This window comes from Pecten maximus, chromosome 2 (genome assembly GCF_902652985.1).
Source record: "Pecten maximus chromosome 2, xPecMax1.1, whole genome shotgun sequence".
Taxonomy (NCBI): domain Eukaryota; kingdom Metazoa; phylum Mollusca; class Bivalvia; order Pectinida; family Pectinidae; genus Pecten; species Pecten maximus.
Window position 1 is genome coordinate 36,825,548 of NC_047016.1, and position 26,320 is coordinate 36,851,867.

Genomic DNA, 26,320 nt, shown 5'->3' on the forward strand with positions numbered 1-26,320 from the left:
GTTTTGCCGGTTTTGTCCTCGGTGAAAACTTGTTACCAATAGTATGGTATATACTGGTATTTTTATAACGAATCGTTTGACTAGACTGGCGACCAGTACCAAAGGTTTTTGTTAAGAATTGCTCCGCTAAATTCTAATACTAGATTATCTACTCCTAGTTCGAATCGTGAGTCTGGAATCAGACCTAGGAAACTAAAAATCTTAAAGGTAAATTTTTATTTATGATTATAATATTCTAGAGAAAGGTGCCAGTCTATGTTTTGACATGCTGTTAAATTTTTATCATAAAGGTTCATAGTTTGAACTGAATAATGCTACATATTTATAAGTGAAAGGAGTTTGAATTGAATAACTCATCATATTTAAAGATGAAAGTGTATTTATCAAGGTTTATCACAATTGTTTCTTTTATAATCAATTTTAAACGCGTAGAATTAAAGAAATTTCCTCACAAAGACATCGTTTCATTCGATACAACTACATACTTAAAATGTGTAATTAAAAAAACGTATGGAAGTTTGTTTGACCTTGAATATTACGCGAGAAATGCTTTTTTATGCCGAAATCGGTAGGTTATCATTATTGGTACGATGATAAAGAGTTAGCGGAAAACAATTGTCGATATCTACTTCATTACGATTATGAAGGTTAAAACAAAACATTGTAAGGTTGTTTTTTTTTTAATTTCCTTATCAACTTGAGAGTCGATTCCATGATACCTGAACCCGATGGCTTAAGAATCTGTAGCATATTCTGACATGCCAATAAAATTCCATATGTAAACTTACTTTTTTTTTTTTGTTACAGTTTTACGCTTTATAGATCTAGGGAGGAAGGGAATTCAAAACGGACCGACATTTGCCATCGATAACATTAATCTCTATTTGAAATAAACTGGAAGGAGATTAGAAAATACATTCTGTCTCAAAAACAATAACGATATACAAAATGGTATGTTTCGCATTATCTAGTTTAATGCAACGATACGTGATAGTTCATTCCATCAAAGTTTAAAATATATTTCCTTTCAATCTTGACATTTATCTCACTATAAGACATTAAACATATTGTAACCATGGTTATCCTATTAATCCTACCCAGCCGTTATGACCGCCATCTACACATGAAATTAAGCTTCAAGTTGATGTTTGTTCAAACCTAATGTCAAGTTCATTGCAGCGTTTAACACAATTTGACAGGTACATCTATTAATGAAAATGGAGATAAATATTTGCACGATAGGCAGAAATGACAGCTATCATAATGTAAATGGCGTTTGCTCTAGTGATCATTGTGACATCTTCATTATAACCATGGGGTTTTCAGTACATATGTCTATACCGGTTATGTTGTTTTAGAATAAATCTGGTTAGAATTTATATGTCACTTAAGCGTAGCTGTATATTTCGGAGTGTTTGCCTTTCCTATTCACATATTACATATCTTTAAATGATTCTAGGGAAACGAACTCATGTGGTAATATTAGGATATAATATTTGTCACCTTCTAATCTTCTATACAGCCGTGTCTATTTTCATATTTGTGCTGTGACCTGGACATATGCATTTGCTATGTGTTTTCATTTCTACATGGTTTTACAAGTGTGTTTAAACACAGTGATATGATATCCAGGTTTATGTACGCAGTATTTTTGTTGTTGTTTGATTTTTGTTTGGTTTTTGCTTTATTGTGTTTTACATGTTTCATAAAATGTTAAGATATAGGTATATGCAACACGACGTCGTGTTTTTTCCGGATAAGTCGTGCCGATTTCGTTTATAACCTCAGTAAACTCATACTGTTTCCGGAGAATGAAAATTTTAAGCCAATACAAATTTTCGGTTAGAAATGTTTCTTTGCTGTCAAATTCATCGCTACTTGGATAAGAATTATTGCTATGAGCTATGGTGTTTGTTCTTCAAGCTTTGTGATTCATTACGAACATAAGTATCTCAAAGAAAAATAAATAAATTGTTTAATCCCATATTGCACAAATATATGTTATACTTAACATAATCATAAATAGAAAGATTGATATGAAATCTATTTTTTGTTTTTTTGTTTTTGTTTTAAAATTATTATTATTTTTATACGAAAATGACGGTGTTGATTTACCAAAAATATACAATAAGTAAAATAAGTGGCAATATTCGGGGATTTAACTTTTGAAAAGGTTCCTTCATTTCGCTGGACAGTTGATCCATTTGTTTGGACAATGGACATCACAACTTTAAATTACATTCTACGTCAAACAACTCATAAAATCCTGCTTAATTGTTTTCCGTCTAATTTAAATAAGTTTTACAAATGTCATGCATAATGTAAGACTATTATGTTTCGTGTTATTAACGGAGTTTGCATAGAATTTGTTGTTCGATCAATATACTCCCTGAGAGGCGGAGATATCACTACACAGTATTAGCAATGCATGCTTGGTAAGGACGGAAATCAGATGTTGTCGGTAACATCACAACGTCACAGGGTGCCTTTTTACGGAGAAGATATATCCTTACGCCTTCCGGACGCGGTATAAAACTACGGGAGTTGCCGACTAGCTTCGTACGACTTATACATTAAGCTACCATCTGAGAAACAGGCATTGAAATGAGACGTAAGATTCAACAGGGACCCATCGCCAGCTAGCTGGACTCTTGAAAGACAATTACTTAAGGATCGTTTCTCTGAAGAAGGACTCACTTTAAAGAAATTGTGGTTATTATTACTCTTAACTTTATAAAGGTAAGTGAATGATTTATTTAAATAACTTTTACTATAGATACAATTAAAAAGGTTAGAGTTTTTAATTCGAACTGTACAACTAGATTAAATATGTAAAATCGTGTTGAACTGAACTAAAATATATTTAATTTTAACTAACGACATCAATCAAGCATTTGAATTTAATTGCGCTTAAATTTTACTTTTTTATTATTTTCAGTTTGATTTTATAGGCAACATGAAGGATGTAGTTGAAAGTTTATTGTGAAATTTACTTCAATTTTCTGTTTTTATCTTTTCTATGATGATATGTTCTACCTTTACTTTGTTTTAATGAAAAATGAGCTGCTGTTAATTTGTTGAAACAATTTCAGACAATATACCTTTTCCTCGCGATACTGATTTCAATATGTATGACGACTAAAGTTTTGGATATTTCAAGTAATACGGATTATAATTGCGCAATTTTTAGCGATCAAGGGACAGCTTAACTTTCTCATGAGTCTTTTTTTTCATGTGGTGGTGCATAGTTGGTATCTAACTATCTATCTATCATGAATGTCCCAATTTGCCAACGAAAAAAGGTTCGGAAATCCTGAAAAATTAGGCAATCACTATAAAAAAAACTTGATATTTGACTATGGAGGAAGGGCATTGACCCTGTAATCTATTTCTGCAAAGTTCAAATACTAGAAAGAAACAAGCAAATACTAGTTATACCTTAAAATAAAAATCATTATCTTTCTATGTTAGGATGTTTGCACTCGATGAACATACGATATTTGATAGTATTTACGTTATCAATATTGATGCATGAACATGGACATGTAATTGGTTTCTTTGATATCATGCTCAATCTTAGAGAAAGATTGTAGGATGTTCTTGTTGTAACGATGATGGTCACGGATAGAAAGTGTGATATTATGCAGCAATGAGATCGGTGAATGCAAAAACATTCACCGAAAAACCAAGATTTAAATTTGCGAAGTTCTCAAGCTCACGCTTTAAATGTTTTTACGTGTCTCTTTCGTTTCACCATCTCATGATTTAAGTAATTGTACACGTTGATTCACAAACTTAAAATAAAATCAATGATTAGGGTTAAAAACCGGATTCTCTGTTCTTAATGCAGATATTTTTATCTGTTATTAATGATTAGTAATTAAACGCTTCCTAATGAAATTAAACCAAGCCAATGTGTTAATTTCTGTTACTGGAGTTCTAAAGGATGCAAGCCTGGCACGAAGTCATAGCTAATCGTACACATAATACTGTTATGCCAATCTTGTAATCAATCGTACAACCCTAAAACAATATTGTTTTAATTTTGCGTGAGACTTCACACCAGATGAAAATAACGTTTAACAATAAAAAGATATTAATCTTTCTGATTTCAATTAATTCGCGCGTAGATTCATTCTAACCTGCCAAAGTCTTCCCATTAACAAGCATTTGAATAGTTCATTTAATTAAAATAGTCTTCTTAATTAGATGATTTCCTTAAATTGTTGATTAAATGATAATAATTTATGTTTTATCTTATAATTGAATCCTGAATAATTTTCAAACATATATATCAATATTTTTATTTAGACATTTCTGTATTCCTCTGTCATCATGTCACATCTTTCCCTGCTATCATGCTCCATCGTTTTCTGTTATCAAGACATGTGTTTCCCTGTCATCATTCCCTATATTTTCATCTTGCTCTGTCATCATGCCTCATCTTTCTCTGTCATCATGCCTCATATTTCTCTGTCATCATGTCCCATCTTTCTCTGCCATCATGTCTCATCTTTCTTTGTCATCATGTCTCATCTTTCTCTGTCATCATGTCCCATCTTTCTCTATAATCATGTCCCATCTTTCTCTGTCATCATGTCTCATCTTTCTCTGTCATCATGTCCCATCTTTCTCTGTCATCATGTCTCATCTTTCTCTGTCATCATGTCTCATCTTTCTCTGTCATCATGTCTCATCTTTCTCTGTCATCATGTCTCATCTTTCTCTGTCATCATGTCCCATCTTTCTCTGTCATCATGTCTCATCTTTCTCTGTCATCATGTCTCATCTTTCTCTGTCATCATGTCTCATCTTTCTCTGTCATCATGTCCCATCTTTCTCTGTCATCATGTCTCATCTTTCTCTGTCATCATGTCCCATCTTTCCCTGTAATCATATCCTGTGTTCCCTTGTTATCCTCTCCCCTGTCCCCTGGTATCATGTCCTAATTTCCTGTGCTATCCCCCTGTCCCCTGTTATAACCTAATTTCCTGTTTTATTCTCCCTGTCCACTGTTATGTCCTAATTTCCTGTGCTATCCCCCTGTCCCCTGTTATCATGTCCTAATTTCCTTTGCTATCCCCTGTCCCCTATTAGCATGTCCTAATTTCCTGTGCTATCTCCCCTGTCCCCTGGTATCATGTCCTAATTCCCTTTGCTATATCCCCCCGTCCCCTATTATCATGTCCTAATTTCCTGTGCTATCTCCCCTGTCCCCTGGTATTATATCCTAATTTCCTGTGCTATCCCCCCGTCCCCTGGTATCATGTCCTAATTTCCTGTGCTATATCCCCCCGTCCCCTATTATCATGTCCTAATTTCCTGTGCTATCTCCCCTGTCCCCTGGTATCATGTCCTAATTTCCTGTGCTATCCTCCACGTCCCCTGTTATCATGTCCTAATTTCCTTTGCTATCCCCTGTGTCCCCGGTTATCATGTCCTAATTTCCTTTGCTATCCTCCACGTCCCCTGTTATCATGTCCTAATTTCCTTTGCTATCCCCTTTGTGCCCTGTTATCATGTCCTAATTCCCTGTGCTATCCCCTTTGTGCCCTGTTATCATGTCCGTATTTCCCATATCGTCCCTTCATGTGCCCCCTCTTGTTTTGTCTTGTATTCCCTTGTAAACGCGCCTTATCCTGATATCATGTTATATGTAAACAGAGAAACTACACTGCAGAATTAGTTCAAAACGATCGAATCCAAGACTAAAAATACATCATTTAAATCCGAACTCACCATAAAAACACAGGGAGTGGTATATCAATGAACCTATTGGCCTTGTCTGTCAATTCTCGTGTGTTTGACAAACGCCGCTTATCTTGATCCTTATAAACTGTGTCTGTGAAATATTCATTAGATACCTGGTATCAGTGCAGACAACAGTAAGTCCTTTTACGTTTTATTCCAATGTTTAGTACTAAATCAATGTGAATGATGTGATGTTTCCTTGTCTGGATAAGTCAGTAAGTACTTCAGCAGCAAGACAATGGTTATATACTGAATTAATGTTAGCACGTGAGTTGAAGAAAGACGACACCACAATCAATAAGGATGCCTTTGTCTCTGCAGAATCAAATCTCGTTAAAACGAGCCAGTAAATAAATAGATAAATTCAAATAAATACGATCTTCGTTTCTGTTTGTTTGGAGTTTAATTCATCACAACAGCTAGGGGCAATACCATGACAGGGTTTACAGTGAACTAATGCGCAGAACAAAGAAAAGAAGACAGACAATTTAACGATATCCAAGTGTTTCAATGATAGCCACGATGGATCTTGGTCTCTTCAGTGTCCCATTTCTAAAGAAGAAAATTCCCGAACAAACATCATTGAAGACCAATGATAAGAATGCCCTTGAACTAATTAAATCCTGATATCATGTCATTTCTTATATTTTTAAATTATACTCGGTTCTTATCGGGCCATCCCTACCAGTCATCTTTCTCACTCAACACCCCGGGCGCATATAGCTCTTACTCATGTCCATGGGGCGCATAGAGCTCTCACTTATGTACCCGGAGCGCATATAGCTGGAGCTACCCTTCGGCGCTACAGCTTACACACTGCATTTTAGACATTGCAATATCATGTACGAAAATACCACTCAGTCGAATAAAAGATACATTTTGACGCCATAAACATGTAAGTAAAATATCGTCAATGTTAAGTCTTAGCTAGCGCATGTAAATTCCAAAAATGGTGTTAGTTCACTAGGTCTAGTATTACGTATATGGTATACGTTTTGTAAAAACATATAGACAGAAATATCTATATTTATTTGTCGAAGTCTCTTGACTGTAATCATGAAAATTTTGGGACAGAAACCTGACAGACAAAATAAATATATTGACATAACGTTAGACTCTCTTTCACATATTTGTCGGATCGTTTGATTGTATATCTACGTATTTCCCCTATCCCCTAAAAGCAAATTTTGTAATGTAAATGATCGCATTTCGTAAAGTTTCTTTTAAAAGACATTACAGAAAACCATTCAGATATAAAGGTGTTATATGTGTCTAGTACGTTCAGAATGAATATTAATTGTAAACTTTATTTAGTTTACAACGATAGCGAAACCAGTTATATTAACGTATATTAATCGCGCGTGTTGGGCCGGATTGAAGCGCGCGTGAGGTCTTACGTTGGGAGAAAACCGGAGAACCCGGGGAAACCCCACTGGTCGGGCAGGTGACCTCATACCTGCCATTTAGGTGAAAGGCAAGTGTGTTTCTCCGTGCCACCCGACCACCCAGAATATTTGTTAAACATTTTTTGAATGTTAAGATTTAAATAATGAGATATTACTAACGTTTTGATTAAGCAACATAAAACATTCCCCAAGAATGGTTTTAGCTTGTCTCTGAAATATTTTCTGGCACGTGATGATGGAATTGCTAGCTTATAACACTTTTTATATAAACTTTTTTTCTTACATGTATACTTGAAATAGAATTGTATGTATCCTTTACTTTTCGGAACAGTTTAGCTGTTAGTTTTCCCTTTCGTGTTACCTTTGCTGTTAAGGTTGCTGTAATGTTTCCAGTCGTTTACCGGTATTGTAAAACGAATAGAGGAAAATATGGAAATTACATTTAATTCATAATTTCAAATCACCTATCATTTAAAATATGTATATGGATGATATTTGAATGGTCTAAAGAAGATCGTTTGTTTGTGAATATATGATGACGGGTTGAATGAATATGGTGTTTAATATGTATAGTCATTACTTTGAAGTAAGTAATGTATTACTGACATTGGCTAAGTCAAGAAAGTTTAGTATGAACGGTATATGGGTTTACATTTAGATGGACGATCAACACGTTTAAATAAAAAAATTACGTATTCAATAATTGTCTCAGAAGGACGAACTTGACATTCTCATTGTTCTATAATGGTTTGATTCCAAATGGAAATAAGCGTTTATTAGATTGCGTTCAACCCTTACATGGTCATAAGAAATGGTTTTTACTCTGATATCGCCCGTGCTATTGAAAATGTGCTAGTGTTCCTGTCGTCCAGGGATTTCACTCATTGACCGCGAATGGCATTGGCACGACTTTATGGCAGCGAGGATTTCTCTTAATTCAGCGGAATGGTTAACTATGCCATAAAACTTATCATGATGTCAGGACAAACGTAATTAGGTCTATTCTATGCTTAACTGCATTGCCTATTTCGGGCGGCAATTAAATTCCATCACTTCTAATTACAGCAGAACAAGAAACACTTTTCAAAAAGAAATTCTTGCTAATCTGATAATCTGGATGATGTGCTCTACTTAACGATAATCTATGGATTAAAAACGCTCTACGTTCTCCCAGTATGGTCTGTAAATCGGTGTTCTGATTACCACGAATAACGGATAGAAAGCAGGTATAGCATGAATGCAACTACCAAGGGGCCTTCTTTGTGTACTTGATATTGTTATTTCTTTTGTCTAGTCTTTTGGAACAAGATTGCCTAGAATGTGGTAAAAGCACATTGTGCAACATACTGAAACTACATTCCGAAGCATTTTGCTTACAACGTATGATTTCATAGTTCAAAGTTCAAATCATTGTATCGACTTTCCAATTCCATTTTTCTCCTCAAACTTTATTGATACTAGTATTGGTTTATTAGTTATCATCTTCAGATTTTGAGTTCTTTTATCAAAATTTTGAGTTCCTATTTTGAAATTTCGAGTTAATCTTTTTAAAATTTCAAGTTCCTATCTCAAAATTTCAATTAATTATCATTAATCACTGCTTCAAGGGGCATTCCTTCGTTCGGACATCAGAAACATGCACAATTTTCTACTGATGAAATGTATGTTCGAACGATGTTTATGCGAGTATTTGAGCCTACAAATAATGAAATTAACGCCGAAATGTAAAGGAAAAAGGCGTATCGTACACAAATACCGTATGTCTTCGCAGTAATTAGTGATACTTCGTGTCGAATTAAGGCTTTTCAGGACTTAATACTCGAAGAAATTTGGTTGATCTTGAGAGTTAAACCGCCCTATCAATATAAATATTATAACTTTTGCTACTTGGAAAAAATACATGTTTTCCAGTAAGTTCAATTTTGACGACCTTAACTTTATCAAACGAAGGAAAGCCCGTTTAATTGTCCCGTTCATTTGGTCTGTAATAAAAAAAGTAATATACTACATTTTCACATTTTTGTTTGCAAATGCACACGTTTAGGTCAATTTTACGACCATTTTCGTATCAGTGATATACTATTGTAATGAACAATATATCAGACAATAACCAGAGCGAAGTTTTGAGCACCTACATTTATATCTGGAGCTTTTAAAATGATGACTTAATTCTGGGATAAATCAGATTTATAGTGACAGCATTACACTTCCCTACCAGAACTACTCAGTTATTTTATATTAGGTTATATATTTATTCTATCTAAAGCACTCATCTGACATTGTTAAAGAAATTGGACTCGCTCCCCAAACAAAAGCGCCACATTAAGACGCCATTTTCCCTCAACGCCCTCACACATTTATTGACTTTTGATCAATTGATTATGCTCAGGTACATTTACCGTTGGGAATGACGTTCACTAAAAGCACATTACGTAGTCAGCTATCTCTTGTGTTATATATTTTTTAAAGTCTAACGTTGTTGCATTTTTGGATAATAACACAGATCACGTGTTCTAATTGTTATGTATATATAGAAACTGTCGTAAGCGAGTGTTAAAATTTACATCAGCGAACTAGCTAGTCGTTATATCGTGATGATAAGATTTTACTGCGGAAGTACGAGGCTCGAATGCTGTTGAACAAGAAATGGTAATCCGTTTTACCGTAGATAAACGTCATATGGCAGTACCTAAGGTGTTTAATCTCTAATGTAAAACAAGTTATCTAAATATCTGCCTTGAATGCATTATTGTGCAGTTTATTGCCGGGAACCCTAAAATTACTACAACAATCGTGGCTCGATTTACATGAAACTGAATCCCAGAACATGCATGCGCTATTCATGTTGCTATCTCTGCCATAAACCAGACACAAATATTGTGGTTTTGTGTATTTCTAAATCGTTTAGTTTCCAAATGTCGCCCGTCAAAGACCTAAACTGTTATACCGTGTTTGGGGTTTTGTCAAAAATATGCGGACTGTAATGGTAAGAATACTTCCTTTGAATAACAAAACAGTTGCTTTTAGTTTAATATAAAGGTGCTCAGGCCTAGCCTGTTTTAATGTTGTGCAGTCTGTCGCTGAATAACACATCAATGATATGATGTCACAGAAGTTTTCAGGCATCATTAACTCATGAAGGTGCTTAATCATGGTCACACTATAGTCAAGATTGGTGTTTTGAGGAGCATTTAGGCCACAGCAGAATTAATTCCTCTTCATTATTGCTTCCAGTTAACACACGGAACATTTTATGTCCCTGTCAATCTTTGGTTTGTTTGGTTTGTTTTTGTTTAACGTCCTATTAACAGCCAGGGTCATTTAAAGACGTGCCAGGTTTTGGAGGTGGAGGAAAGCCGGATTACCCGGAGAAAAACCACCGGCCGACGGTCAGTACCTGGCAACTGCCCCATGTACGTTTCGAACTCGCAACCCAGTGGTGGAGGGCTAGTGTTAAAGTGTCGGTACACCTTAACCACTCAGCCACCGCGCCCCATCCCTCCCCCGCCCCCAATCAATTTAATACATGGTTTTAAGGGTTATCTCATATCTCGACAATGTTTCTGACGGCAACAACTTTAATAATAATACCCAGATGACCAAACACCTCACATAAACCTTACCCCATCGGAGATTACTTTAATTACGTTGCCTCTGACTATCTATCTTATCATTGACCATTTTTCCTTACCCGATTTCCTCAATCAAACCATATCAGTTTGTTACTGTGATAATACTCCTAAATACATTTCTTGAGAAATGACTAATTTGTATTAATTATTTGATAATGATTAAGTGATCGTCAAAAAATTGAAAAAAAAAAATATCACAGAAGAAATAGAAACATCATGCGTTTTTATTCATATATTTTGCTACGTTGGGCGATTGTAAGATCACCGAGGCGTTTTAAAGTGGACGGGACAGGTAAATTTTTTGCCTTTTACATCCAAATCGGTCAACTGTAAAATTTGGATTAGTCGAAATAAATGATGAAGTTTGTTTTCTTGTAAGAAAGCAAAATTATGTGTTTCTTCATTAATTCTTATTGTTTTAGAACGCATCACTAAAGTACATTTTGAAAAAAAGAGTTGAGATATGGATTTAGATTACGAAAATGATTCACGGAGCGTCGTTTGCACTGCACCTGCCGCTGTGCCTAGCGAGATTGTTTAATAGATGTGATTGAGGAGAGTACAAACCGTATTAACTACATTCTATAGCGCACAGCGCAATATTTGTGTACTAAATTTCTCATCTGTCACACTTAGAGAAACACTTGGTAAATAATAATTCCTGGTTTAGATATTTTTGAAAGTCCATTTATGATAAAATTTATATTCGAATATCAAAAATCATTTCATCAATAATGGCACTTTGATCATCATTTGATAATCTAGGATGTATGTAGCCAATTTGAGGCAGTTTTATTACTTTAGAAGATATACATAAGTGCAATGTACTTAATTAAGTATAGTTGTCTAATTGTAACAGTTCCTTTGTCTCAAAACACTTAATATTCGCAGTGTCCCGGTAGACATTTTGCACTGTACTAGCATCATTATATGCCCATTCGTTTGTTTTCTCTTCTGCTCTGATTCTCGTTGTGTATGTGAATCATTGACCCAAGCTACATTTGCTAGATAGGACCAGTTGTACTATATACACAAAATAATTTTACTTATTAATATAAAAAGCTGCATTCCATTTGACAGGATCAATAATTTGATAAATGTATTTCCTTGACGTTAAAGGTTTCATAGCCGTAATATTAATATAAAAACAACAAAGAATTCCGACATGACGAGAAATAAAGTGTTATCATATAAAGCCAACTCTTTGGTAAGGTTCCCGTGGGTTGGAGCCATCAATGAAATATAGTTTTAGGGGTTTGTGGAAAAAGTGTCATCGATTTATCAAAAAAAAATAAGACTTTATGTGTCATAATAGTGTACCAAGCAACAGTGAAACTAGATTAAAATCAATGAATATAAAAAAGGGAGATTTCAGGCGGCGTCAAAGAGCCGTAATTATACTTTACAATATTACTAGATGTATTTTTATTGCTTTCATTTAATCTAATTAGTCAAAACTCAATTAGCGGGAACAGATGCAACGATGCTATTTTTTGGCTTTGATCTTGTGATAGAGAGAACAAAAACATTTTTATATGTAAAACAATAAATGTTGTTTGGTTTTGACAAGAGTAGTTATTATTTAGCAGTTTATAGTTTGTGCAAAAATAACTGAATTAAAGTTTACGCATTTCACTTGGTAACTGGTACAGTCTATCGCAAAAAAAAATATTAACCCAATGTTAACCTCGAACATCATCTTTCTATAATCAGATACTTTTAAATGTTTACGATGTTCAAGCAGTAGTTTTACTTTATACTAGACACAAATTCTGGGTCTTAGGTGTTCATATCTTTGAGGTGTCCGAGGAAACTAAACATAAGTCCAACGCAGTATCAGAACCTAGATGGGGAGCATCTTTAGCCCATCTTTAGCCCAAAGATGCAGTAAATTTCACAGTTCTCCATGTGGGATTTAAAAAGAACGTCCTGTAGCTGTGTATATTCCAAACCGTGTCACTATACATATAAACTAAAATATGGCATTCAGGTTACGGCAACTTCGGTGACCAAAGTATACCTGCAATGTCTTCCATCAGCAACATCAAAGGATTGTATGATACACATGGAAATATTAGCACCTTTGAATACAAAATGGATGTGGGATACCGAGAAGCTAAATAATGAATCTAATGGCATCATGCAGTTGTTCGGTCTTTCTAAGACTCGTGAGGAATACTTGAAAAACATTGAGCTGCATAAAACTAACAATGCTTAATATTTCTTAAATGTCCCATCGTTTCGGTGTTTTAATTGAATAAGAAATATTTAGGTCAATACAATGTCCCTGATTTGATTTTATTCTCATTAGATTTGTTCTTTAACTTTTTTTCTGACGTCATAATTACAACGCAGGTGAGATAGAGGCATATTCTCTTCAACCTACTTGTTCGTGCATGTTAAACAATTAATTGACTTGTTTTAATTTAAGTATGACTTATAGCATATGCTCAAACGGATGAATTATTGTGTTTGTAAAATTTGGGTTTTTCTTGAAGTTTACCCAGTATTATATACATGAATAACAAACAATTATTTGATATAGCTTGTCTTCCTACCCCAAAGTAAGATTAACTCAATACAAATTTGTTTTAGTGACCTAATACAGAAACTCAAAAATTCTGTACCCAAAACTCTTGCGGTGATTAATTTTTTTCTACATAAAAACAAGTAAAAAGTGTGAGCAAATTGCCATTTGACATAATTTAGCACGTAGTGTTTTCTGTTTTGAAATTGAATTGCAATTGCAACTTGATGCCAGTCATTTAACCTGCGAAAACTTCTATCACAAGTATACGCTATCAGATTAGTACGTCATAAAAAAATGAAACAGTGAAAGAAGTAATAAGGACAATTAAGTGCAAATGGAACATCAGCGATTCAAATTAATACGACTCGCTCGTACATTATACGGTAATTTACCTCCTCTGGCAACGGAATGATGACGACCAATAGTAGAGATAGCAAAGACACTCCAACTGTGCTAGCCATCTTCTCACGTTGATGGACAGATGGCTGAAGAGTGTGAAAGGGCGCTATATCTATTAGAAGTGTGTATGTAAATGGCATAAGTGAAACAGAGACAGACACCCAGGGCAGACAGTGACATAGAGATGATTGGTCTGTATTTACAGACATTTACTGACTTTCCATAGCTGGAGGGACATTGAGAAACGATGCCATTTTGTCATCTTTGTGTCAATAGATGTATTTATATTTTGGGGTCGTAATGCAATTTCGATGTTCCCCCGAAGCAATTTACACACACTTTTTGTTTCACAATTGGTCTTCGTTTACAAAAAGTGTAAATAACTACACTTTGTTTATATTGTCCATCAGAGACAATTAGCGCTGTCCGGTATAGCTATCAGACAGACAATTATATGTCGACTGACATTTAAAAGGAATGATAGCACCAGCAGGAACGACACCTTTGACAGAACCGGATAACTACGAATAAACCAAGACTGGCAGAAAAAACAACAATTATGCATACCCAGCTGTTTTCACATCCTAATTTTCAACTTAATTGATTGCCCAATACGTCTGGTCATGTGAATGATACGTACAGGTCAGTCCTTCCCCAAACGTATAACACTCACTCGATCTTTCGACGTGATCAACAGAAAATCCCAACGTCTGTAACAAGCATAAACATTAAAAAAAACTTACATTAAGAGGCTAAAGGTAACCACGATTACTTTAGTAGATATCGCTTCTACCGTACCAAGTGGGACATGTTGACATTTTGAAACGCCTTCAAGATTATATAATATTTAAAGTGCATTTGTTCAATAGAGGCAAAATGTAACCATCATCAATTTTAATTGCTCACACGTGTCTCTTTGTTTAGTAATTTTGAAGAAAAAGAAGTTTGATAAACAACATAGCCTTGGTCTATATGTCTCCCTTGGGTGGGGATTACACTTTCATGTCATCAAGCTAAGAAAAAGATCTTATCATTTTCCCACACTTCACAGAAACACTTCGTTTTGATGGAGCTTTCATATAATACTTATTTGGTTTGAGGGAAGGAAATAGGAATATTTTAGTGGAGATTTTTGAATGTCCAGAGAGATACTCAATCAGGAATCTCCTTTGAAGGTGTATGTCTCGAGACAGACTGTCAAGAAACTATCCAAAAACTGGTGGTTTTCTGTCCGTTGTGTAAATGCGTGGGGATGACCCTTATTCTGCACCAAAGATGAACCAATGTGTATTTTCTATGACGTCCCAACTACACCCACACTGATTCCCATGGTAACTATAATTGTCACCAATAAGCATTAAATTAAACACTTAGCTGTCTTCGTTGGAAGTTCATTGTCCAATAATTCCCACAGGATGGCAAACAAATTCCTGTTTTCCCTATATTTTGCAAGCTATAGCACATATCATATTTGAGCATGTTCATAATTTACATAACATAACTATATAACTTGATGTGGGTTACAGTGGTCAATTGGGGTTTTCACAGCAAAAATTCACTGAATATAGTGATGTCGTACAAATGACGTTATTCGGTCAAGACTGCATAGACATACTCTTCATGTAACTACATCAATGTGAATTGTGTAATGATCGTGATATACTATTTTTCTGTTTCGATATGTAGTGTTATATCATGGAAATGAAGAGCAAATGGAAATATCATGATTTTTAACGGTTTTGTTCCCATACTATATCTGACAGCGTAAGTATGACGTTTATGTTTAACTTTTTTTCTGACGTCATAATTACGACAACGCAGGTGGGATAGAGGCATATTCTCTTCAACCTACTTGTTTGTGCATGTTAAACAACTAATTGACTTGTTTTAATTTTAGTATGCTAAAACGGATGAATTATTGTGTTTGTAAAATTTGGGTTTTTCTTGAAGTTTACCAAGTATTATATACATGAATAATACACAATTATTTGATATAGCTTGTCTTCCTACCCCAAAGTAAGATTAACTCAATACAAATTTGTTTTAGTGACCCAATACAGAAACACAAAAATTCTGTACCCAAAACTCTTGCGTAAGTATGACGTTTTATATTTGGAATACAGGCGAACAACCTCATGTATCCAACCTGTGTAAAATGCAAGTTTTCTGATATGAAGTGTGTGCATATCTACCAAATGCAATTAGGTATAATTACAGGAAGTTACTTAATTCCCATTTGTTCACAATAGGATTTCGTCATCGACATATGTAGAAAAACCGTATGACGTCACACCAAAACTAACACGTCATATGCACGTCACTAAAAGTGGTTGGGTGTCATTTGGTGCACTGTTGTTCTACGTTTGTGTTAGGACTGATAACTGTCGGTGGGCGTAGAGTGAGGTTACGGGGTGCTAGATTACTAATCTATTATACTAGAGGGAGATATAGGATGAAGCCTAAGTTTCAATTTTCGTATTATACTTCAAATATATGTCTCTGTAGTCCATGTAGTCAACTGTTGGAATTAGTACCGATATTAAAAAAAATCAGTTTGCATTAAGCTTCGATCAAAGTTCCCGTTAAGACTGTTGGATTATCTTTCAGCAGGTTCTCAGATCGGCTAAATCAAATATGTATTTTTGCCGTTTTTCTTACGTATATATAGAGGATATTGAATGGTTTCCCGTTTAATGTAACATATATTTCACGAGTATGACAGAATATCGAAATATTCTGTCATACGAGTGAAATATATGTTATATTAAACGGGAAAACATTCAACTTTCTTTTTAATGCAATTAAAAAACATTGGAAAAATCAATATTGTCAAAATGTGCGGGAATCAGTAACATAATTCATGACGTCATCCCTGTGTGACGTTACTCCACGTCCACTTGACAGCGCCATCTTGGCCAAAGTTTTGTATGATATTATAAACTATTGGTGGTGCGTTCTAATGCTTTATCGATGGTATATTCCAATGGTGTAAAAACCTGATTGTTCTTCTTATACACACATTAGGAACTTCTAAGCGATACATCATGGCGGGTTGTCTAAAACGAGTGACGGACATGATAATCTTATCATGGGTTTGCTATTTAGAATTTACGTGCAATTTCCGGCACGCATACCAAGGAACACAACATAAAAAGCTTGTCTCAAATTCACTCTCCATGTCACTGTTGTCCGGTTTGAATGAATTAGTGTGACTGACCCTAATTCATTGTTTATAGAAAACACGATTTGCATTTAATTCCAGTAATGGACGCCAGAGCCCCATTTGGAGCGTTACTGGTGTCTTTAAAACAATAATTATCGGGGTCTTCTTCGTCTACCAGCGGATTAGAGTAAGATGGTGTCTCCCCTGATAGGTACATAAAACTAAAGGTCGTTCATTGTTCGGTACATTGGTTTTATAAGGGTTAGTGAATAGAATGCCAATATCTTGATTGGTAATTATCGTAATTGGTTATGTATTCGGACTATAAACAATCCCGGTAAAATTGTTATTCATCACATGCAATTAATTTTAAAATGAACAATAGGAAAATATACAATTTGTGCGATGGCTTTTTTATTGTTATCTATAAGTCACTGTCAACGTTTGAATGGCGATGTGTTTTACAATAAGATAGAACATTCATCTTACTTTAGGTCAATGTTGCTACACAATACCAAGTTAACAAAATAGATAGGTGTATAGTATTTTTTTCAGGATCCCATTAATTTAATCACATTAAATCGAAATAGCTTTCATGGCAGAAAGGTAGGAAAGCATTTTATGTAGCACTGCCCATTTGTTAGACAATCTGAAATTGATCAATACTTCTTAATGTTGAAAGGAGATTAAAGGGATGAGTAAAAACTAGAAAAGAGATATATACAAACAATGGTATACGTCTAATAAGAATACCCAGGGCATCACTATAGATAATGTATATACATATACTCACAATCTCAAAGTAATTGATTTAAGGAAATCAATCATTGACATATACAGTATAACTCAAAACTGTCAAAATGTTCACACACATAATTCTTTGTTATGTTATGGGCTTCTCATTGTCATGATTACTTATGCCAAACTGTTGACGAAAAAAGTCTATATCTATCTGTAAGCTGTGTTACCTGGCTCGTCGGTGATTTGCAGATACAGTATTTAAGCATGTTTTTTTTCTTTTCAATTTCAATATGTTTGAGACATGTTGATCTTCTTTCAAACATAATATGGACTTAGGATTTTTTGTAGATACAGAACTGATTTGTATCTTATTTTTATTCATATCTTATAAATATATCGTATGATCAAATGTATAATTTTGTTTGCTGTTGAGCAATGGTGGTTGGTATAGAGTAGATAAATGTTTATTATAAACACAAAGTGTAGTATTGTCATAATTTGTCTTTTGAACAAATTCTCAATTGCAAAAAAAAAAAAAAAAAAAAGAGAGAAAAAAAAGAAAGGAAATTCTAATAACCTGCAATTTTACAATAGATATGGACCGTTAAAATCACGAGTATTGCCAGATTCTGTTTCTACTTTAAATGGATAGTTGCAAATCAATGTTCTGCAAGTATTGTCTTAAATTGTTTCCATACGTCCTAGCAATACATATCGTAAAGTTCGTGTGTGCAAGTTGATGTGCATGCAAGGTTTTTCGAAATTGACAAACTTGTTTTCCGTCATCCGTTTCTCATTATATAACTGAGAAAGAAGATGAAATGAATTGAACTGAAATAGATTTATAGTACTTTATATCAAATCCAATATTGAGCCGGCTTATCTGATCCGGTGATACATGTTATTTAATAGATGCCAGTTCTAACGCGCATTCCTGACTGACAAACGAGATGATCGCCCTCTCGCACCCGACCAGTGATTTGGGTATTTTGTTAAGTTTGATGGACATGTGACGTTATAAATGACCTCATATAGAAAGTCAAACACCGGTAGCGTTGCACACTTGGCCATGGAATATCAGACATCGTTATATTAAAGGGATATTTAAATAATTCACTTGGACATATACGGTATTTGCATGCACCAATGCTAGGTTTTCTTGTCCACAGCCAAATGGCCTGAAGTGAAGGATTGATCGTACGGACATAAATAAGGGATTCGTTCCGCTTAAACCATGATATACACGAAAATGATTTTAACAAAAGTTAAGTACAATGTATGAAAATATGTTCATTTCGATATGGGCCGAGGGCAGCGTGGAACTCGCTTTAAACGCTGGATTTTGCAAGTATGAACTTTCCGAGGAATTAACGATAAAAGCATACTATTGTCCTCATCAGATTAATAACACATTTTATATTGCGAGTCTAAAACTAAAGCAATAATCTTGTCTTGATGCGAATATCACGGCAGTTTGTTTTTCCACCAACGTCAGACGAAGCGATTTAAATGCAGTGTCTTTGACATCGCATCGTTAATAAAGCCGTATGTCAATAAAAACACAACAATGCGACAACTTCAAAAGATTTAGGTAAATGAACGGTAGCAAAACGTACTTACACACTTGAAATGCCATTAGTTTTAAATACCCATGGTGCTTGTTTAATACATATCTACTAATGCTATCTAAACAACTATGCATTCAGCATTAAAGATCTGTTAAGAAAATATCGATGTTTATCTTAGATTTGCATAAAATAACATTAAACACAACTTGTATCACATATAACGTTTTACCATGTGATATCGCCCTCTCATAGATATCGCAATATGCACATGTAATAACCCTTTTGCGCATGACGTCATAATTCGTTATTCTTTAGGACGTCACCATTAACATCTGCTGTTGTTCGATCGTTTCTGTAAAGGAGCATTAAGGTCCGAGTTATTCGCATGTCTTATATAGAAATTACATCAATATGTTATATCCAGGTTAGATGACAAACAGATTATAACACTTGTGAAAATGTCATATCGAATTCATTAAAATCGATTGATATTATTGTCACATTATTGAACTCGTTTGATAAATATCATATGGCATCTATATATACAATGTAAGATACTATGTAAATTGCTTGTTAGTGACTGATCCAAATTAATTATAAACCCATATTTTAATTAATATTATCTTTTACGGTATATGAGAATTCAGAGCCCGTCGTATGTAGCGGCCAGTTGTTATCTATATAGGTTTACTTTGTCATTTGTTTATGTTGGACCGGAAGTAAGAGTGTTACGTCACTCCAAGGTCAAACGTCTGCATCCTGTGGACGCTTTTGGTGCCATGGTATAGCGGTGTCAGACTGACTACTTTGGTATGTTTTGAATTGCCGTGACAAATGTATTCGTTGTCCAGACTTTATTTCTGTTGAACAAGTAATCACATACACCACACGTGCAATATATCATCAAATACAAACGCTTCCTGTGTTCGTCTGGGCTGTATTATTCAACTCATGACGTATTCTTTTTGTGGGAAGTACGACGCCCTCTGGCGCTGGGATACCCTGATGACTTTTAGCTCCCAGTAATGCCATTTTGTACGGATTGTTTTAAGTTTTGGGTTATTGCTCCCATAATGAGGATGTAGTGATTCATTTAATCTTTTTGAGATGTTTAAGTACGTTAAAAATGCATTTTTAGCTTATAACCTTCTCTACATTATCCCTCTATTCTAAAATATAACATTTAAAGTGAAAGTAGTTAAAAAGTGATCCAATATAGTCTGACAGAACATGTCAAATGTAAGCAATCTTTCTTTCTGTCCCTGTGGGTTCTATTGATTATTTAAGAATTGCTGCAGATTAAATAAAATACTTGGTAGTTTGTGATGTAAAATCTTTTTTTCGTAGATCAGCCGTCAGAAGACCGATGTTGGTGTTTCAGTAAGCTTACAACATACGGTCGATCTATCGTCATACTACAAACTTGTATCTATACCAAAGGATTAACGCCTACAGTTAAATATTGGCGTTAAGCTATCTGAGGGATTTTTAAATAATTCTAGGATATATAATTGAATCCAGAAACAATCTATCGTCAAGCTGTGCTCTCTAATTTAGTTTTTTAATGGGTTCCATGTATAAAATAATTGGAAAGGTTTAACAAAATATATATATAAAGTTTGCTGATAGCGAGTAAATAGAAACAATTAAAATAGAAAAACGAAAATATGCAAACTACTAAAATTCAAATATATATATATATCTATAATTAAAACAAAAACAAAAAAACACAAGCGACTAACATTTAAGGTCAGGAATGGAAGAAAATAACGTACACTGGTATGTAATAGGAAACAGCACGAATTGATGAGATGTGTACATAAACCCACTGGGTAACTTCAGGTATGCCTCTTAACTAAACTTAATCAGAAGGTAATTTGAGGTTTAGTTAATGGTTCAATACAGAACATATTGTCATAAGACCTGATGTCAAATACAGACATCAAGGAGGGCGGCGAGAATGCCATACGCAATGTACAATTAGTATGAAATAATACCGGAATTCTGTAATTTTGATAATCATCTTCGTATGATGAAGTCAGTGAACTTTCCTCGACGAGGATAGATTTTTATGCAATCAATTCCCCCATAAAGAGAGTGTATGGTAGTGTGGTAAACAGTATGCATCCGAGAGTAACTATGTACTAGAGCATTCCAGTCAACTGTCGAATCTAAAGTAAATATCGGAGAGAAGATAAGGTTAATATGTTTCCATACGTAGATGTTTATATGTGTGGTCTTCGAGAACTCGTAAATTATGTTGAAGTTCTACGAATCAAGTACCACTAAATTCTTACTTGATCTTAGTTATTCGTATTTAAAATGCAATCATATTGACTGAATCATCATCATCATCATCATCATCATCATCATCATCATCATCATCATCATCGTCGTCGTCGTCGTCGTCGTCGCCGCCGTAGTCGTTGTCGTCATCATGTAAATATATATTGATATTAAAAATAATATAAAAATGTATATGTCTATCTCATCCATTACCTCATAATGTGTAAATATGTTTGATCTAAAGAGCAAACATTTAACAAATATATTTTTATAACTTATAATTTCCTGTTATGACATGTTTTATTCTTTAACTTCCCGTGTTACTTTGCATAAGTTCCAGGATAGAGTTTCAGTAATGGATGAAGCTCACAGCCACACTAGCGTGTAACTGGTGATTAAGTAGCTTTGGTGCCAATGAAACCGCACCAGAGACCGTCACTTTGTGTCCTAAAACACAACATGTCAAGTCGCTCCCGGACGCGGAAAGAATGTCATGGATTACTTCTTCCCGAGAAGCTATGCGTGTTCCTTACAATAATGGTCGCTAATTTACATGTGAATTTTAGGTTTAAGTACGTGCTGTCAAAGAATCATCTTAAGAGTCCCATGATAAAGATGTATATGTGGCCAAGCACACTCTATCTCTCCTCAATGAGGTCTCGTCTCCATTGGAATAGTCACTAGAGGCGGTTCGGAAAAGTATATTACCGAAAAAAAAAGCAAGTCTGTATCACATCTATCAATTCGTCCGAATCCCTTTATAAAATTAAACCCAAACACGTGGAAAAATCACCGTATATCATTAGCTATAAATATTTCACTATAATGTAATGTTGGTAATATTCGCGGAGGATATAATTTCGCTATATTTGCGGTCATTAAATAAGTGCGCAAAAATTAATATCCAGCAAATATTTATAAACAAATACAAATATATTAATTGTTTAGAAGTGTTTTCTGCAGTCTATCGGACCCATCACACACATATATCGGTCCCAGGGACGACATCACATTCCTGCCCCAGAATGACACCGCCCCTACCCCAGTCTCTAAGGGACATCACACTCATACATCAGTATGTAATAGACACCGCCCCTACCCCAGTCTCTAAGGGACATCACACTCATACATCAGTATGTCATAGACACCGCCCCTACCCCAGTGTCGTAAGGGAAATCAAAAACCTATTCCTGTATATCAACGTCATCAGACACCTACCTGAATATGTCAGGGGAATCACACACCTACCCTTGCCTCTCAGGGACATCCCCCTACCTCAGCCTCCAGGAGACATCACAAATCTCCCCTATTCAATCGGAAAGATGTTTTGTATGGAAGTCCTAACCATTGACCTTGGGATTTTTTTTGTGGCTCATTTTTTATGATCTTAATGCCAGGCATATTTACAAAATCCTTATTTCTTGACTGATAACAATGATATGAAATCGATATTTGTTTGTTCTTTGGTACGATCTGATTATCATCATTTCCTTTAAGTATCGGTACCTACTTTTGATCTGTAACACTGTATCCGGTCTGTTGTTAATGATCCTACATTCCACATGTTCATTACCCCTAATCGGAATATGTCAATACCATGCTGTAGCGTTGATTGAAGCCTTTGTGTAGGGGTAGTCCTTCTAAAGCGAGGTATGCTACAGCTACAGTCAACATGCTTCACATGTGTTGTTTCGTAACATTTGATGCACTAATTAACTTTGCATATATTGATTCAATAATTAAGGTATGTGTATGAACTGTTTCTTTTTATCGTATCAAGAAAGATACAAACGCTTCTAAAAGTATTCTCCGGTTCAGAATTAACGCTTTGCGTACATCAATTATCAATTGCCAACAAGTCTAGCGAGAATTTAGAATATTTATACGTATAATCTTTTAGACATGCCAAAAATAATATCTATAACATTAGCTGGGGGGTGGGGGGGGTGGGGGGGGGTGGGGGGGTGGGGGGGGGGGGGGGGGGGGATGGGGGGGGGGTTATTTGAAAAAAGTCCATTGATAGATATATTATATATACATGTATATATGTATAGTAACACAATTGACGAAGGAAGACAACTTTATGACTCATGCCCTGGCCGGGCCTCGACCTCACGATCTACGGCACCCAATCGCCTAGCCAGAAATACCCGCAGCTTATACCGCTGCGCCACATCGGCTTTCTTATATATATCATATTTTCTCTCTTTTTTCATCCAAAACGTGTCAACGAGAACCTCAACATGACCCATTTATGTCCGTGTGTTTACCATCATGTAAAGGTCATTAGTTGATTGGATCTCCATACGTATGATAGTCTCCCACATTAGAGGTCAAGTTCTAAGTCAAAGACTAGATATCGTTTCCTAAGACTATCATATATGATATCGTTCGGAGGCAGTCGTTAATTTGACATAATCATAAATCAAGAGCACATGTTTGGTTGGCTAAGAACAGCCATGCTGAAATTAATTGGTTGTAATATCGAGCAAGAATGGGAAGTTTATAATATCTAATCCGTTTGAGTAGGGACTTTTATGTTTCTTTAGGGTGTATACACGACCAACATACCACAAAACGGTCATTGTCCAGCAGTTCTTTGTTTTAGTACACTGAAGCTTGATTAACCCCAGTTTTATAGTCTTCAGTTCAGTTTGTTATAGTGTCTGTCATCCCAACCTTCTAACAAAGGAAGCAATGATTTCATTGATTCAAATGTATATAAGCTATTTTAGTCTTTATAATGAGCTCATGTAATATACAGCATTGACATTCTTTGAGGTGGAAAAATGTCCATCCAGAAAGAAGTATGTTTTCCGCTGTTTCTTTTCCCAGATTGATCAATCGTTTTGTCGCCCTCAGAATGTATCAATATAAATTCAAAGATCAATGAAAGATGAATCCTTTTTTTTGTGTAACTTTCAATTTTTGCGGTTTAAGACATTTGACTTTGTTCATTAAGAATAACAATTATATACACGGGTTGGGCTTTCAATAACCTTTGCCCGATCTTGTTGGGCACTATGAAATAACATATGTTTAAATTAAATCTAACCTGACCAGGATCGGTACTAGTAACCGCAAACGATATCTAATATCAAGTCTCTAATGTTTATCATCCTTATTATTGTAAAAACAGTTAGCATGCGATTGTCATTGAAGCTTCTTCAATATTGACTCTTGGCTTTGTCGTTTTTGCTTCATGAATGGATAGGATGCAATCGGGGTTACAGTCATAACTCCCAAAATTGCATATGGAGGATTAGTTTAACAAGATATAGTTAATAGTGTGACTATAAGAAGCACTCCAAGAAGAATCTGTAGTATTAAAGTGTATATTAGCATACATATCATGTCACACTGCATCAGAAATGATGGACATAGACGATGTTTCATTAATATTTATACTGGAAAACAACGAACAAAGTCTAAATGTATGATCGCTATGCTACGTCACAAATATATATTTATATACTTTCCATCAATGTTTTATATTTAATGGTGTAATACTGTAATCTAAATGAGCGCATCCTGCTCCTACTATATAAACGCGTGCGCTGTGCGTACTTAATCGCCCGATATTTATTCACGATCTTAGATAGTCTATGAAAAGAAAGTTGAACTTAATAATATTCTATTCTTGCTTTGCCTATCTTTTACCTTTCCTCCACAGAAGTGGCTAGACATTGACCATATATGTTGGTGTCAGAGTCTCAATGAAAACCATTCCAAACGTCGAATCGGAGGCTAAATCTTCAAAGCAATAACCGAGCTACATTGTATAATTTATGGTTCGAGTATTTGGAATTAATTCTATCTAACTCCTTCATTTGTCGATAGAAATGATTGTCGTGTGAAATTTTAAGTTAAAAATAAAGTATAAAATACAGCAGAAAATCATGTCATCATGAATCTTTTGTTTTTCAGATGACACAAGGAATATCATTGATGCTGGTTGTGTTTGCCAATTTTTTTGTCGTACATACCAGTGGGTCCTATCTTCCCGGTGCCCTCGGGCTATCGAAGTCAAGCGAGGTCAGTAACTTTATAGACACAGTCATAGCAGAGGAGGAGAAGGCCTTCTACGCGAAAGTGATACAGAGACTGATGGACCGCGCAGCCGCATTCGAAGAGGAAGCGGATGAACACAAGGGAGATAATTTTGATTCTGACATGAGCAGCTCCAACGATATGAATGGTGTAAAACGCTCAATGGAAAAGCGAAAGGTTTTCTGGCAGCCTCTTGGTTATGTCCCAGCTTCAATGCGCATGTCATCAAGTAACAAGCATAAGTCAAGTGCGAAAGACACGGGAAGGAAAGGTTTTCGCTATGGCAAATAGGGGAACAGGACGACAGTCACGTGACCTGTACCGTCCTTAAACCATCAAGCGTCAATACCGTGCTCTTACTTCCTTATTAAACGATCGATGATATCATCAAGGCCTTTATCATTTTTGACAAAAATAATATATTTTAGACTTTATAAACTGTTGTAGACCTGTGACACAAGATATCCATTGAGGTGAAACAAATTATACTGACTGAATTGTGTAATAAAACATCTTATTTATCAAAATTATGTTCCGTTTTCTACTTTAATATATAAGTGGGATTTAGATATAGTTGATACTGTACAGACTTGAAATGAAAAAAATCAAGCCAACACGTGATACTTAAAAAGACATATTTGCGAACTTTATATGACATTACAATATTACATTTGAATGGAGTACAAATCAGAAAAGGAATCTATTTCATTTTAATAGTCTTTCCAAAAAAGGAAGAAATTATGAAAAATTCCACTATTTAACAATATGTCACCAACTTCCTTTCATACCGGTAT

The 26,320-nt window shown here is 35.0% G+C and overlaps 1 protein-coding gene across 1 annotated transcript; it reads left to right on the top strand.

Annotated features, from left to right (window-relative positions):
* Positions 1–2,414: 2,414 nt before the first annotated feature.
* On the top strand, positions 2,415–25,913 carry LOC117321956. Its single transcript, XM_033876593.1, has 2 exons — positions 2,415–2,739; positions 25,404–25,913. The coding sequence occupies exon 2, from the start codon at positions 25,404–25,406 to the stop codon at positions 25,815–25,817; it is 414 nt and encodes a 137-aa protein (XP_033732484.1). The 5' UTR covers positions 2,415–2,739; the 3' UTR covers positions 25,818–25,913.
* The last annotated feature ends 407 nt before the right edge of the window (positions 25,914–26,320 follow it).

Coding starts and splice junctions, on each gene's coding strand:
- LOC117321956 (XM_033876593.1), top strand. CDS start 25,404: ATGACACAAGGAATATCATTGATGCTGGTTGTGTTTGCCAATTTTTTT.